The sequence below is a fragment of the Hevea brasiliensis genome, chromosome 17 (genome assembly GCF_030052815.1).
Source record: "Hevea brasiliensis isolate MT/VB/25A 57/8 chromosome 17, ASM3005281v1, whole genome shotgun sequence".
NCBI classification, from domain to species: Eukaryota; Viridiplantae; Streptophyta; class Magnoliopsida; order Malpighiales; family Euphorbiaceae; genus Hevea; species Hevea brasiliensis.
The window spans coordinates 56,214,733-56,231,779 of record NC_079509.1 but is presented as its reverse complement, the minus strand read 5'-3'; the positions used below and the strand labels follow the sequence as shown (position 1 = coordinate 56,231,779).

Below are 17,047 nucleotides of genomic sequence, written 5' to 3'. Positions count from 1 at the left end.
AATGTTTCAATCTATGCCCATTGACCTTAAAATTCCCAGATTTTTCACTCCAAATTTCAATTGCTCCATAAGGGAAAACCTTAGAAACTCTATATGGACCAGTCCAACTTGATTTAAGTTTTCCAGGGAACAATTTCAATCTTGAGTTGAACAACAAAACTGAATCACCTTCTTTAAATTCCTTTTTCCTAAGATGCTTATCATGCCAAACCTTGGTTCTTTCTTTGTAAATACGGGCACTTTCATAAGCATCCATCCTCAATTCCTCAAGCTCATTAAGTTGCAATAACCTCTTTTCTCCAGCTTGCTTAAGATCAAAATTCAAGGTCTGAATGGCCCAATATGCTCTATGTTCTAGCTCCACAGGTAAATGACAAGACTTACCATACACCAACCTAAAGGGAGTAGTTCCTATAGGGGTTTTGTAAGCAGTCCTATATGCCCATAAAGCATCATCTAGTTTGATAGACCAATCTTTCCGAGAATTTCTCACTGTTTTCTCCAAGATATGTTTGAGTTCTCTGTTAGAAATTTCAACTTGTCCTGAAGTTTGAGGGTGGTATGGGGTAGCTATCTTGTGCACTACACCATACTTCCTCATTAAGCTCTCAAATTGCTTATTACAAAAATGTGAACCCCCATCACTAATTACAGCCCTAGGAGCTCTAAATCTACTCAAAACAAATTTCTTCAAGAATTTCACTACCACTCTAGCATTATTAGTTGGAGTTGCAATAGCTTCCACCCACTTTGACACATAGTCAACTCCAACTAGGATGTATCTATTACCATATGAAGGAGGAAATGGCCCCATAAAATCTATTCCCCAGACATCAAATAATTCTACTTCAAGAATATCATTCAAGGGCATTTGATCTCTTTTTGACAAATTTCCACTCCTTTGACATTTATCACATTCCAACACAAATTTCCTCACATCCTTAAAAAGATTTGGCCAAAAGAAACCAGCTTGTAAAATTTTACTAGCTGTTTTAGAGATTCTAAAATGTCCTCCGTAATCAGAAGCATGGCAATGATGCATAATACTCTGTGTCTCCTCATCAGGAATACATCTTCTTATTAAACCATCACAGCATCTCCTAAAGAGTAAAGGATCATCCCATCTATAAAATTTTACCTCATGCAAAAACTTTTTCTTTTGTTGCCATGTCATTCCTAGAGGTAAAACTCCACAAGATAGATAATTCACAAAGTCTGCATACTAAGGTAGTTTAGCAACAAGAGAGAAAAGTTGTTCATCCAAGAAAAACTCATCAATAGGGACTTCATCCATTTCTTCATCATCCAATTTCAACCTACTAAGATTATCCGCAACTACATTTTTAGCTCCCTTCTTATCTCTAATCTCCAAGTCAAACTCTTGTAGCATCAGAATCCACCTAATGAGCCTAGGTTTAGCCTCCTTTTTAAGGAGTAAATACCTGATGGCTGCATGATCTGAAAATATAACCACCTTTGAGTCAATAATGTAAGGTCTGAACTTTTCCAATGCAAAGACAATTGCTAAGAATTCCTTTTCAGTTGTTGCATAATTTGTTTGGGCCTCATCCAGTGTTCTACTAGCATAATAAATAGCATAAGCCTTTTTGTCCTTTCTTTGACCAAGAACAGGTCCAATTGCATAGTTGCTAGCATCACACATAATTTCAAAAGGTAGGCTCCAATCAGGTGGTTGCATGATTGATGCAGTGATAAGAGCTTGCTTCAACCTGCAAAAGGCATCCAAACACTCTTGGTCAAATACAAATGACATGTCATGACTTAATAAATTAGACAAAGGTTTGGCTATTTTAGAAAAATCCTTGATAAAGCGTCTATAGAACCCGGCATGTCCTAGAAAACTTCGAATTCCCTTGACATTGGTAGGAGGAGCCATCTTCTCTATCACTTCAACCTTGGCTTTATCAACCTCTATTCCTCTGTTAGACACCAAATGTACAAGCACTATCCCTTCATGAACCATGAAATGACACTTTTCCCAGTTTAACACAAGGTTAGTATCTGCACATCGCTGCAAAACTTTAGAAAGGTTAGCCAAGCATATGTCAAATGAAGATCCATAAACAGAAAAATCGTCCATAAAAACCTCCATTATATCTTCAATGAAATCTGAGAAGATTGCCATCATGCACCTTTGAAAAGTGGCTGGTGCATTACACAACCCAAATGGCATCCTCCTATAAGCAAATGTTCCATATGGACAAGTAAAAGTGGTTTTCTCTTGATCATTTGGATGGATAGGGATTTGGAAAAAACCTGAATATCCATCTAAATAGCAAAAATAAGAATGCCTAGCCAGTCTTTCTAACATATGATTAATGAAGGGAAGTGGAAAATGATTTTTTCTAGTGGCAATATTTAATTTTCTGTAATCTATGCACATTCGCCAACTAGTCACTGTTCTTGTGGGAATTAATTCATTATTTTCATTTTTGACCATTGTCATTCCACCCTTTTTTGGGACAACATTTACTGGACTCACCCAAGTACTGTTTGAGATGGGGTATATGATCCCTGCATCAAGCAACTTCAAAATTTCCTTTTTAACAACTTCTTTCATATTTGGGTTCAACCTCCTCTGATGTTCAATAGATGGCTTATAATTTTCTTCCAAAATAATTCTATGCATGCAAAAGTGTGGGCTTATTCCCTTAATGTCATCTATGGTATACCCTAAAACTTTCCTAAATTGCCTCAACACTCTTAACAACTTATCAACCTCTAAGGTACTCAAGTTTGCATTTACACTTACTGGATAAGTGTTATTCGTGCCAAGAAATTCATACCTGAGCTGAGAAGGAAGTTGCTTAAGTTCTACCTTAGGTGCATCTTCTTCCTTGAATGATGGTTGCTTAGATTCGACTTTTTCCTTTTGTGTGAGTTGAAAAACTGGAGCAGAAATGAATGGTGGACTACCCTCTAAATGTTGAGCATATGCAGCCACATGAGGGTTGTCATAGTCTATGCCTCCTCCATGAACCAAGCAATTTTCAAGTGGATCTTCTGGATATTTCTTTCTGAAGTGTTCTTCAACCAGCTCATCAATGATATCAATTCTCAAACAAGTATCAGCTTCAGAATGATACTTCTTCATAGTGTTATTAATATTGAAAACCAATTGATCCTCACCAACTCTAAGAGTCAATTTTTCTCCCTTAACATCAATCAATGCTCCTGCTGTAGCTAGAAAGGGTCTTCCGAAGATGATTGGGATATTAGAATCCTCTTCCATGTCCAAGATGACAAAGTCAACAGGTATATAGAACTTCCCAACCTTCAGAGGCACATTCTCCAAAATCCCTTCAGGATACTTAATTGATCTGTCAGCTAACTGAAGAGAAATGTGGGTTGGCTTTAGATCTCCCATATTGAGCTTCTCATAAATGGAAAGGGGCATAAGGCTAACACTAGCCCCTAAATCACATAAAGCTTTTGTAGAACATGATTCCCCAATGTGGCATGGAATTGAAAAACTCCCTGGGTCCTTGAGATTTGGAGGAAGTTTCCTTTGGAGGATAGCACTACATTCTTCAGTTAAGGCTACAGTCTCATGGTCTTCAAGTTTCCTCTTGTTTGAGAGAATTTCTTTTAAGAATTTTGCATAAGAGGGCATTTGTGAAAGAGCATCAATAAAAGGAACATTTATGTAAAGCTTCTTCAAAACCTCTAAGAACTTCCCAAATTGCTTATCAAGCTTGGCTTTTTGAAATCTTTGTGGAAAGGGAAGCTGTGGCTTGTAAGGCTCTGGAGGTATATACTTCTCTTCCTTCTCTTCAATTTTCTCTTTACATTTTTCTGCACTCTCTTGTTTTTCACCCTCATCAGTTTCTTTCTCATTTTCTCTCTTCTCACTATTTTCACTTTTCTCATTTTTTTCACTCTTCTCATTATTTACAACTTTCCCACTTCTTAAAGTAATAGCTTGACACTGCTCTCTTGGGTTTTCTGGTTGACTTGGAAGTTTTCCAAAAGACTTGGTACCTGAGGAAGATGCTTGTTGTGCAATCTGATTTTCCAGCATTCTGTTATGTGTTTACATCTGTTCTAACCTTGCTTTCATCTCTCTCATCTCCTTATCATGCTTAGTTTGGTTAGCAAGAATCTGTTGTAATAAAGCTTCTGTAGAGGAACTTTGTTCTTGCTGTTTTGGTGGAGGATTCATATTTTTCTGCTGAAAATTAGGCAATGGTTGCCTATTTTACTGATATGGAATTCCTTGTTGCTGTTGTGGCTGAAAATTCTGATTTGAGACTTGACTTTGCTGATTTCCCCATGAAAAGTTGGGATGATTCCTCCAAGTTAGATTATAAGTTTGAGAATAAGGATTCCCCATTTGTTTGTTTCCATAATTACCAACATATGCAGCTTGCTCTCCATAGTCTACTCCACAGCTGGTAGTTCCTTCTGCATAAGCAACTTGTTGTGAACTTCCAGATGATGATGATGAACTAACCAACATACTCAAATCTTCCATCTTCTTAGCCAAAACATTTGTAAGTGCATCAAACTTTGCATTAATCATGTTGAATGGATCAAGGTCATACATTCCAGCAGCTTGCCTCCTTTGAGTTGGAGCTGGTCCTCTTGGACTACTCCAAAGATGAGTATTCTTTGCAATTTTCTCCAATAGCTCATAAGCTTCATCTTCATGCTTCATAATAAATTCTCCTCCTGTTTGAGCATCAATTATCCCTCTGATTGCAGGAGTAACATTAGTGTAAAAATTCTGGTTTATCATCCATTTTGGAATGGCATGATGTGGGCATTGTCTTTCTAATTCCTTCCATCTCATCCATGATTCATAAAGAGTTTCATCTTCTCTTGGTCTAAAAGCTGTCATTTGATTCCTCAATTCTTGAGTTTTTCCAGGTGGAAAATATTGTGCAAGAAATGCATCAGTGAGTTGCTCCCAATTTGTAATGGAGTTGTGAGGTAAAGAATCAAGCCAATCCAATGCTCTATCTTTGAAAGAGAATGGGAATAGCTTCAATCTTGCTGCATCATCAGACACTCCAGGTTGTTTTTGCATGTCACAAATCATAGCAAACTTCTTTAGATGTGTGTGTGGATTTTCAGAAGGATGTCCCCCAAATTGAGAAGTTTGAATCATTTGAAGAACTCCAAAATCCATCTTGTAACTATTTGCATCAATTCTTGGTCTTGCTATGCTCTCTCTCAAGTCATCAAAACGAGGAAAAGCATGATCCATCATACTTCCCCTGGGTACATTAGCATTTACAACCTCTTCACCTTGGGCTACATTTTCATTGTTTCGACCATTTCTAACATTACCTCCACCAATTCTAATTCTTTCATCAGCCATGTCTGCTTCTAATTCAGTTTCTCTCAATGCTTCTTTTCTTTTTCTGGTTTCTTTCTTGTTGGCTTTACAAAATTTCTCAATTTCAGGATTGAACAATAAGGATGTGTCACTTGTGCTTCTAGCTCTTCTCATAAAAGATTAAAAGTACCTGAAAAAGAACAAACAAACACAAAATGAAAAGATAACAAAGATAAAACTAAAAATAACTAAAATAATCAAGAATTCAATCTTAAACAAACAACTCCCTGGCAACGGCGCCAAAAACTTGATGTGGCCCAACCGCAAGTGCACGGGTCGTACAAGTAATATAGAAAAGATATCGTTCCCACGAGGAGTTGTGTTAATTATTGAATTTTTGATATAAAAAGTTGACTAAATTGAACTATTTTTGAAATTAAAGCAATAAATTGATGGGTATTGGAGTATGAAATCTATATGTGCAAAATTAATAATCTATTCAACTATGTAATGATTTAACTAGATTTGCATCAAATTAAAATAAGCAAATTCAAATATGGAAATATTTAAAATGGCAAGCAATTAAATTCAATTAGAAATTAACAATGATAAAAAGGCGATTCCGGAGTTCGGGATTTCATATTCAAGCTATTTTGGGATTTTAAATTGGTTATCCAATCTTATGGAACTTACGGGTTTTAAGGAGATTAATTCTTAAATCCTTTGAATACCCTTTCGAGTGAAACAAAGAGTGCCTTAATCAATCTAATCCTACTTTCGTGGAGTTAGAGTTAATCAAGACCCATTAAGTTCCTTAATTAATCTGTAAATCCTCTTAATCCTTAGTCTATTTCTAGATCTAAGTTAATTAAGTCCAATTTCTTGATTATCTATCACAAGGCCTTCTCATTTCGGTGCCTCAACCATGGATTAAGAACATTACTTAATGGGATCCTACACTAAGCATGTCATTAAGCACACAAGAAATGAATAAAACTCATTAAGACCACAAAATATGGATTACCAAATCAAAATCCACAAAATATCTCAAATATTACAACCCTTACTCCAGAATCAAATTAAAACTACTCACTATCCATAATGTTTACAAGATATCCTGAGTTTAAATGGAAATAAAGCTTTAATCTAAGCTAAGAAACAAAAAGCTCAACACTAGAAATGTAGGAAAAATGTAAGAAAAGAAAGAAATCTCCAAATCTGATTGGAAATGGTGTGGGAGAGGTTTGTGTCTCTTTAGTTGCTCCTGCTCTTCTCCCTTTTTAATTCTTCCTCCTTGTCTCTCCTTCTAAAATGGGAAATGAGGCTATTTATAGCATTTTCTGACATGGAGCCCTAAAATGGTGTGTTTTAGGAGGGATTTTACGAGGAATCTTACATGACTCATTAATGAAATCTTTGTGGGACTGCATAAGTGGACTGCATAAGTTATGCAGTCCCTTATGCAGTTTTCGGCTGTTTCTGGTTCACTTATGCGAAACTGCATGACTTGGCGCATAGGTTATGTACAATTCCGTGAGATTGCATAAGGAAGGCGTGAATCTGCATAAGCCATGCACTCTCCTTATGCACAATTCGGCAGGTATTGGAACAGTGTTTCTTCTCCTTATGCAGATCTGCATAGCTTATGCGGCAAGTTATGCGCAATTTGGTCAATGCATATTTCAACTTGAAAACTTGTTTTTGACATCTTTGGCTGTAGAAGTCACTCCTCAATTGGCAAAATTTCTTTTTAGTCCTTCAAAAACACCATTTTTCCTACAAAACAAAGTAAAAATTACAAATTAATCCAAAATTGACAATTATGAAAAACTAACTAAATAACTAATAAAATTAGCTAAAAGTGACTAATAATCAAATAAAATGACTATAAAATTAAACCTAAATGACTATGCAAAATATATGCATCAATCTTCATCTGTTTTATGACCGGTTCAAGTATGAAAACCTTGGTATTTACATTTCTTCACTTTTTAAAAACTTTGTTAAATATATATATATATATATAAATTAATATTTTACTTTAATACTAAAACATTATATTAAAATACATTTTAATCAAGAAACATAGTTTTTTTAGTATCAAATTTTCAATTAAAAATTATAAAATATATTTTACATTATAAATATATTTTATATAATAAATTAAAATATTTAGATATAATTTAAATTTAAATTAATAGACTATGTTGTTAATCAAAAAAAATTTTAAGAATTACATTATAATTTACTATTAACTTTCACTAATTAATTTAGTCTCTTTTTTTTTAAAAAACTACTAACTACTAACTAACTATAATTAATAAAAAAAAAAGTTTGTTTATAAATCTGATTTTTCTTTTTTTTTTTTTTTTTTTTTTTTCAAAAAAAAAAAAAAAAAAATATATAATATATAGGATACAATAGTTTTTTTGCATTTTATATATATATTTTTTTTTTATTTTTTTTTCATCATTTAATATGATTTTATTTTTTTTTTTTTTTTATTTTTATTTTTTTTTAAAATTTTTTATTATTAATTTTTTTTTTATCTTTAGAAATTTTTTTTATAAAAAAAAAAAATATTAAAAAAAAAAAAATATATATATAATAATGTTTAGGCTTATATATATATAAAAAAATTATAATTTTAATATATTATATAATAAATTAATAACTATATATTTATTTTACTAATAAAATACATTATATAGCATTTATCATTATTAGTCATTTTATCATTAACAGAAACAAGTGCTCATAATTTTGCTAAATGCTTACGATATATTAATTATAATTAGTTATCAATGACCAACTATCAATTATTAATAACAATTGTAACTATCAATTATCTACTCCATACAACAGTTAAATCAATTATCAATTACATTGTTTAAGTCATATATAAAAGTAAAATTTAACTTTTAATTAAATTTTAATATTATTTAAGTAATATATTTTTCTTGATAGCGTATTCAACTAATCATATAATTAAGCACACTAAAATCCATTGTGAGAAATCTCATAGTAGCTTTTTCCATCAAAATTTCAATTAATTGAATTTTTAATTTTTAAATCAAAGTTTCAATGAAAACCCTCAGCATAGCCCAGAAACTAAAGGTAATCCTATATTCCTTGTACGCCTCTACTAATTTCCCCTTAGGAATATTCGAAAGAGGTAAGCCATGCAAGGAAAACCGCGAAAGACTCAAGTATTCTCCTGTAGTATTTCACGTGGCGAGGACCATCCCCGGATATTGTAATTGGCACCAAACATTATTGTTCATGATAGTGAAATTCCCCACCAAATGCGGGCAATCCGTTTGAACAAGCTGCACAACATTTTGGCAGAACGATACCGTGAACCTAAAGCCAAAGTCATGGTAAAATGGAAATCTAATAAGCACAAAGATTAGGAATTTATTTAGTAAGTTGAAAATGAAGGATAAATTTCTTTAGTACTCACTCAAATTTATTAATTATTTTAATTTAATCATTATATTTTAATTTATTTTAATAAAATTACTTATTTTTTATTTTTTTTTATTAGCAACCTTTCATATCAAAATTTCTCTTTTTATTATTTAAATCTACATAAATCATGCCACATATAAGTTGTACCAGAGATTCTCTCAAAATTTGGCCTGACTGATTGCTAGTGAGAACAAAAATTTTAAAAAAAAAAAGTAATTTTATTGAAATAAATTAAAGTATAATAATCACTAAAATAAAATAATTAATAAATTTGAGTGACTATAAACAAAATTTATCCAAAAAAACCTCTTTAAAATTTTTCATAAAAAAAATTCAATTATAAAGTTAAGATATAAATATATAAATTCTGTTTATTATATATATATATATATTTTATTTTCATTTTATAAGAATTTATTTATATATATATTTTATTAGTATATTATTATTTATTCTTTATATTCACATTCAATTTATATTTATTCCTCGCATTTGTTTTCTCTTTCACATAAATTTTCACAATTTTTTTACAAGTCATTCTTAAAACATTCAGTGACAAAACTTGCTCATAAAGTTTAGGGACTAAACTTAAGTGTATTTTTATATTATAAAAAAATAAAAATGAATATAAATATAATTGCATATCTTTCTTTTTAAAAAACAATCCAAATTTTTTTATTTGTTCAAAGTTATAAAAAAAACAAGTCAAATAAATTTTTGATAAAAATAACCTATAATTTGTTAATAAGTTAATTTAAAATGATAGAAGAAATTACTCACTTTTGGCAAAATTTTTTAGAAGGGAGAAGAATATGGAACTCACCCTCTTAAAGCTTCAAAATATTTTGAACGCTATTTTTTAAAGCTTCAAAATATTTTAGAAATTTTCGTCAGACCAACTGAGTCCACTTGAAAGTATTTTAAATAAATTAAATATAAATATATTGAAAAACCTAGTTAAAAATAAAAGCGGAGTTGAGAAAATTACCGGTTTTCACGACCACTGGAGATGTGCTCTAACCCAAAACGCAGCAAGTCCGACAGACTTGTAACTGACCGCCCTATCCAATTCAGTTCCTCTATACTCGTAGGAACCTTTATAATAACGTTGGAGTTGTTGCACAGCGTTATATCAAGATATACGAGTGAAGGGAGCCCAGGAATTTCAGCCGATATAGTATTAAGTGGGTTATCACGCAGAACTAAATGTCTCAAAGACGGCAAATGAAGATCCGTGGTAAATTTACCATCTGATAAATTGCAGTTTGGAAGGATCAAATGGGTCAAAGAACGTGGAAGAAAAGCAGATGAAAACATAGTGGATTCTGGACCTTCTCTGCCTGATAACCAAGACCAAGGCCCCCTTACATCTCTCGAGCTAAAGCTTAATTCATTCAAGGTAATTCCACCAGCCCTTCAAGGATTCCATCTGAGCCAGCACTTTGGGTAGCACTTTAAGTTCTGAGCAACCAGTCAAATATAGTTCTTCAAGTGATTTCAAATCAGAAATTGTCTTTGGAAGCTCCTTGAGTTTTGCGCAGCCTTCAAGATTTAACAAGACAAGTGCCCTTAGGACTGCAATAGAATCGTCAATCTTGACTAAGTTTATACAATCTTTAAGCAGCAAACTCTCAAGACCAGGTAGTCCCGTGAAGTCAGGGGTTGTAGTGAGTAAATGAGAGTGACTTAGGTCAAGGATCTTCAAGCATGGAAAGGACTGAAAATTTAGTGGAAAAAAAATCGGCTTCAATAAATTGTCTTATAATTTGATAGATTATAAAGAGAAAAAGACAAGAAGAGTGAGTCACACACCTTTCCCTGCCAAGCATGTTTTAGCCTGCTATACCGCATATCAAGAACAACAAGTTTCTCCACATTTAAACACGTTGGCATAGAGTTCAAAGGGAATCTGAGCCAACGCAGGCACACCAAGTGTTTTGGAAAATCTTCATATCCTCCATCAAGCTTAACATCATCGAGCAGGAGCACATTTAATTGGCGCATGTTTGCAAATGCCTCTGTTTTTATCACATCTGCGGAGGTAGATGAGGTTTTTGGGATACAATTCACAATCCGTTGCCTAACGATGCCACCAAGACGATCATGCATTGAACGATTATCTTCACAACCAAGCACTGATTCCTCCACCGAATTTTCATGACTGTAATTTCCATAATTTGAAATTGGGCCGACATGTTTCTCTTCTCTTAACAAATGCATGTCAAGAATGAGGCCCCTAATTGTCTTGGTACCCTGCATCAAACCAAGAAACACACACAAAAAAGAGTTCCAGTAGAAGCACGTAAAAACCAAAAACAAAGATGTGTATGAGAAGTGTAACTCACGGTTTTTTCTGTCAACACCCTAAATACCTCTTTATGATTACATATTCTACTGCGCTCCCCCGGTTCATCAGGAGATTCTTGGCGAACAACTTCCCTACCCATGTCTCTAATCAACTGATGCATCGCTAGGTTGTTTCTTTCATTGATTTCAATGAGACATCTATCCAAGAGATGTTGAACTCCAATTATTGCTTCGAAGCCACATCCCTCTAAAATTTTAACTACAACATCTTTATCCCACCCAATAAAGAAAAAAACTATGTGAAGAAATATGCTTCGATGACGATCATTATGTAGAGAATCAAAGCTTTTTCTGAGAATCTTTTGAATTCGACTATCAGGAATTTCTTGCAGTTCCTTAATCTCACTTTTCCATTCATCTATACTTCTGCGACGAAGAAAGGAGCCTAAAACACGAAGAGCTAATGGAAGACCATCACAAAGGCTCACTACACGTTCAGAGTGCTCATCGAAATTTTCAGGAGAATCTTCTCGTCCAAAGGCATGCAAGGCGAAGAGTTTATGTGACTTTTTAACACTCAATGGCTTAATGTGAAGTTTCCAACAACCTTCACTTAACAAACACTTCAATCGAGTTGTGACGATGATTTTACTTCCCGACGACAGCCACTCTTGTTTACCAATAATGGATTTGAATTGTTCTGAATTATCCACATTATCAAGAATAATGATAACTTTCCTGCAACACATAGCATCCTTGATCTTCATAACTCCCTCATCTACATTATATATCTTTACTGATTCCCGCTTGTGGATATCTGAAAGAAGTTGTTCTTGTAAGCTATTCATACCTTTTGGCTGTTCTGATGTTTCAGCAACGTCCGCAAGAAAGCAGCTCCTTTCAAACTTGTCAGAGTCTTGGTTATAAACAGTCTTTGCAATGGTGGTCTTTCCAACCCCACCAATCCCGTAAAGTACCAATATCCTAACATTTGTCGACTCATCTTGCAACCAGTGATTAATCCGGCCTACATAATCACCTATTCCTGTTAAGTAGGAACCCACATGCAGAAGCTTGCGATCCAATTTATTCGCAACGAGCTTGACAATGTTTTGAATGAACGGTGCCTCGTACCTAAAAGCCAAAGTAATGGTTAAAAAGAAATATAATGAGCATATGTAAGGATTATCATCCTTCTAATACAAATAAATTTATGTAATTGATTTAATAATACTATAGAATGGCAGGAATTTGAGTTGTCGAAAAAAATAATAATAATTTCAACTTTAACTTTGATTTGGATTATAATTCAATTAACTGCTTCAATTCAATTAGAATTCAACACGTTCAACATCTGTGTCGTTAGTATTGTTTTTTTAACAATGTCAAGTAGTAGTCTTGGAGATTGTAGTAGTTTAAATAAGTAGTTGTTTGGTTGAAATGAATTTCACCAAATTTTGTTAGCCTGTAAAAATTTTAGGATTGAATTTCATAAAATTATTAAAATCAATTCTCATCAAATTTAATGAAATTTGAAATGAAATGGATTAAAATGCTGGTATATTTCTTACAAAAACATATACCCTCTCTCCTACCTTTCCTACTTTTCTCTACCATTATGCACTTGGATAATATAAAACTATTTGTTAAACAGACCTCTCATATAAACTGAATTCTAGTTAAAATGAATTGTATTTTCGGATTAATTTGAACAAAACACAGAGGAGTTGAGAAAAATACTGGTCTTTTAAAACCTCCCCGCCCAGATCTGCAACTTCTTTAAGAGCTGCCCTCCATCTCTCCACCTTGTCTATCTCCTCCTTTAGTTGCTGTTCATGTCTATCAAATGCTTCCTTGAAGCTTCTTTTCTGCCGCCTGACTGCACTTGGATCGACATGGTAAAAAATTGGCAAAATATGCATACCATCAGATTTTCTACGCTCATTGATCATCCAAAGCTCATCAAGGCACCATCTTGAAGAGGCATGGTCTGGAGAAAACACTATTACTGCTACTTTTGATTGTTGAATTGCTTTCGTGAGTTCTTGGTCAATGTTTTTCCCCCTCTCAATTTCTTCATCGTCCCTGAAGGTGTGAATCCCCGCTCCAGTCAAAGCTGCATAGACATGATCTGCAAAAGTCTTGCGAACGTCATCTCCTCTAAAGCTCAAGAACACATCAAAAGGACAAGAAGATGATGAAGCAGCCATTCCATAAAAGAGAAAACTTCCGAGACAAATATATGAATGACGTTATCCAAATCAAGGTACATCCATGGAACAGAAGATATGAGCCACCAAATTTCTGAACAAAACCATTAGATCCACAGAACGCACTTGTTAGCAATATGAAGAAAAAAGAGAATTCTTCAAGAGACTCTGATTCTTCAGCCTCCCATAGAGCAGATCGTAACATGTAACCAAGAAAATCAAAACAAAAACCTCCAGAAATTTCTAGGAAGTTTCGCTCTAGGAAGCTATTTGACTTGAACAATAATATTTGCGTGGAAAAACTATAATCGGAAGGGGAAATGATTAATTAACTTTATCAATTTAATTATTAAAATTTTAATAATTAGTTTAATTTAAATTATTTAAATATTTTTTTATATTACCTAATCCATTTGTAACACTCCAAAATTTTAGATAATTATTTTATATATAAATTTTAATATTTTATTTTATTAAATATTTTAAAATTTTATTTAAAATTTCTGAATTTTTGAATCAAATTTGATTTCGGAAAATTATTAAACTTTGATAATTTTTAAAAATTAATTTAAAGATCACGTGGTAAACATAAAAATATATTTAGACTCTACAAATTTTTTTGAGTTTTCTAAAATTTTTTTGAAATTTTTGGACCTCGTTTTTTGTCCTAAACCAAAGTAAAAATTTAATTTCGAGTGTTTTGAATCGAACCGGCCGAATTGAACTAGACTGGGTCGGACCGATCAAATCGGACCAGATTTCCTTCTTTTTCTTCCTTCCCATCGTGCACCTGCTGCACCTCCCTTCCCTCTCCATTTTCTCTCTCCTCTCTCCTCCCCTTGCTACCCAACCGCCGCCTAGCCCTTCTCCAGTCACCGCCGCCCCACCTGGACGTCTTCTCCTTGCCGGAAAGTCGCACCAAACTCCCTCCAGCGCGCGCGCGCGACGTTTTCCACCTTCTCGAGCGGATTCCAACCGATCCGGCTACCAATTAGACCGGTTATTGTCCTAAACCTCATCTACATCTTAAGAGCTTTACATAGACACGAAGAACATAAAAATCCACTGAGCGGTTTGTTCAATTTTTGCCCAGAAAATTTTAGCCTAGTTTGACTTTTGGGCTAAATTTCTCGCAAACTGTGAACCTCACAAAAAATCTGAGAGTATGGGTGGACCGAGCCAGACAATTTGAAATTAGTTATATGGGTGATGATGGAAGCAGAGTAAAGAAAAACCGAGCTGAAGGGCCATCCAATGTGACACAAATAAGTAGTATGGGTGGCAGTCAAAGCCACTATAGTGGAAAGGTCAAAGGAAGCAGGAAGGCAGGCAATAAACACAAAGTTAGGGGGTTTAGAGGTTCTAACAGCGGTCAGAGTTTGGGCTACAGTAGTTCTGAGTCTGGTTTAGGATCTTCCTTAGCACCTTACACATAGTGTGAAAGAGGACATTCAGGGCTCTGTATATTAGGACGGATGGCTCTACTAAGTTTCAATATGAGTATTGGTAGAAATGATTCTACTGATAGTTCCGATGGAAATAAAGAGAATTGTAACACCATCACTTTAGCTAGTCTGTGCATTCAACTGTTTCGCTGACTAATGTCTGTCTGGACAGCTAGAATGACTGTAACTATATGTAAACGAGAGTGAGGAGTCATAAATAATCCAAATAATGGTAAGGAAAAATTTAGAAAAAATTTAAGAAATGAAATACAACAAAGTTAAATGAGCCGGTGCCCCAGTGATGGGTGATCCTAATGGGAAGTTGCTGTCTTCACAGCTAGTAACCCTAAACCCGAGGGGAATCCCATGAAATAATTTTTGGGACTTCAGAGAAGAGTCATTGAGGTTTCGATGGTATTAGAATGCCAAGAAAATGCTTAGAAAAATTTTTAAATCGGTACAGACTATTTTAGCCTTTTAAGCAAAACGAAGGGCATTTTGGTCATTTCGTATTTAGAGACGATTTTTCACCAACTTGTCCAGTTAAGTAAATAAACTATATAACATAAAATATTAATAACTATTGTTAAAAATTTAATTGAAAATGAGTAGAAAAGAAAAGAAAAGAAAATGAAGTAAAACTTGAATTTTAACATAAAATGATGTCATTAAGAACACTCCAACCAATCACCATTCAACAAGCCTTCTTAAAACAATTAAAGAGACAAAAATTAAAGAAAAAAAATCAGAAAATGTGGTATTCTTCCAACAGCCAGTGATACGGTGTGTTGTATATCCGCAAGTGTACGGGTCACAGTAGTATAGTCTTAAAAAAAAATGATATCGATCCTACAGGGAATTGTGCTTAAATTGGAAATAAAAGTATAAGCTAATTAGAGTGACAAAATTTAAAGATGTAAAATGAAATTTGGAATTAAAATTGGTATTTAAGGAATTAATGCTAAATCAAACAATTAACTAAAATTAATTAAACTAGATTACCAAAAATTAATTTGAAATTTCTATTTATGAAATTAAGAAGAATTAAATCTAAATTCAATAAAAAAAAAATAAAGTAATTCTAGATATTGGATTTAAATTGGAATTAAATTTAAATTGGATTTAAATTGAAATTGCTATTTATGAGGTTTGGAGGATTTATATCTAATTTCAATGAAAAATAAATTGATTCTAGAGATTGGATTTTCAATATTGTTTGCATGTGATTTTTCCCTAATTTAGCCAAACACATGAGAATTGCAATTTTGAGGGAAATCAATTCTTAAATTTTTGAAACCTTTTTCAAGCATCTCAAAGTTGGTTTTCATTAAATCAAACCCTGTTTTCACGGTATTTCAAACCTAACAAAAACCCAATTAATGCTCTAATTGATTTTTGGAAAGTTCCCCTTAATCTTCTTAGCTTATTTCTAACACCAAGAAAATAAAGTTTATTGCAAGATTATCCATCCCCAATATTCACTTTTCAGTCCATCTATTAAGGATTAAAACTTAACTTAATGAGGGCCCATTCATCAAGCAAGGCAATAAGCACACAAGCAATAAATCAAAATATAACAATCTTCATTTAAATGGCCAAATCAGTTCAAAACCACAAAACAAATTAATATTTACAAACCCATCTCTAGAATCTCATTCAACTACTCACAAATCATTGTTTAAAGACAAACCCAAATGAAGAAATGAAGAAATAATGGAAATGTAAGCTAAAGGGGTAGAAAAACCCAGCAAATTGCAGAAGGATCTGCTGCAGAAAAGTGCAGAAACGTGATCCTTGCTGCTGCTGGAAGAAAATGCAGAAGGTGCTCCTCCTTCTCTCTTTCTCACTTTTCCGAAAATGACTCCCTTGCTCTCTATTGAAAGAAAATGATAAAATGGGTCTTTATATAGGCTAAGGGTCTGCCCTAGAATGGGTAAAAGGGGGAAGGTTCCAGAGAAAGTGAGGTAAAAAGCTGGAGTAACGGAAACGCCACGTCAATTATTTCCAGTAAAAATGACATAAGCCGAGTCAGTTGTGTCGTGGGTTGTGTTGCGGGTTGTGTCGCTCTCGGCGTGAATATCTGACGGTCGACACAACCTGCGACATAAGCTAATTCGGTTGTGCTGCAGGTTGTGTCGCTCTCGGCCATTTTTTTACTCAACTTCAAAATTTTTGCAATTCGACTTTAATCTCCTCCAAATGGCTACTCTGATCAAAATTCATCAAATTTCTCCAGATTTAACCTACAAAGCAAATAAATTCAAAAATTAAACTAAGAAATGTGAAAATTGTAAAATTGACTAAATATATAC

The 17,047-nt window shown here is 33.5% G+C and overlaps 1 protein-coding gene and 1 non-coding gene across 2 annotated transcripts; one reads left to right on the top strand and one right to left on the bottom strand.

Moving 5' to 3' along the window:
• Nucleotides 1-4,769: 4,769 nt before the first annotated feature.
• LOC131175786 (small nucleolar RNA R71) lies at nucleotides 4,770-4,876 on the top strand. The gene has a single exon (XR_009145976.1). It is a non-coding gene; the product is annotated as a small nucleolar RNA R71 (small nucleolar RNA).
• Nucleotides 4,877-10,163: 5,287 nt separating this feature from the next.
• On the bottom strand, nucleotides 10,164-13,502 carry LOC131175310 (disease resistance protein RPV1-like). Its single transcript, XM_058139037.1, has 4 exons — nucleotides 12,821-13,502; nucleotides 11,146-12,214; nucleotides 10,586-11,026; nucleotides 10,164-10,490 (listed from the first exon to the last, which is right to left on the bottom strand). Exons 1-4 carry the CDS (start codon nucleotides 13,288-13,290, stop codon nucleotides 10,164-10,166), a joined length of 2,307 nt encoding a protein of 768 aa, XP_057995020.1. The 5' UTR covers nucleotides 13,291-13,502.
• Between the last annotated feature and the right edge of the window lie 3,545 nt (nucleotides 13,503-17,047).

Coding starts and splice junctions, on each gene's coding strand:
- LOC131175310 (XM_058139037.1), bottom strand. CDS start 13,290: ATGGCTGCTTCATCATCTTCTTGTCCTTTTGATGTGTTCTTGAGCTTT. Junction 11,027..11,145: donor GAATATGTAATCATAAAGAG/GTATTTAGGGTG, acceptor GGTTTGATGCAG/GGTACCAAGACAATTAGGGG. Junction 10,491..10,585: donor AACATGCTTGGCAGGGAAAG/GTGTGTGACTCA, acceptor CTAAATTTTCAG/TCCTTTCCATGCTTGAAGAT.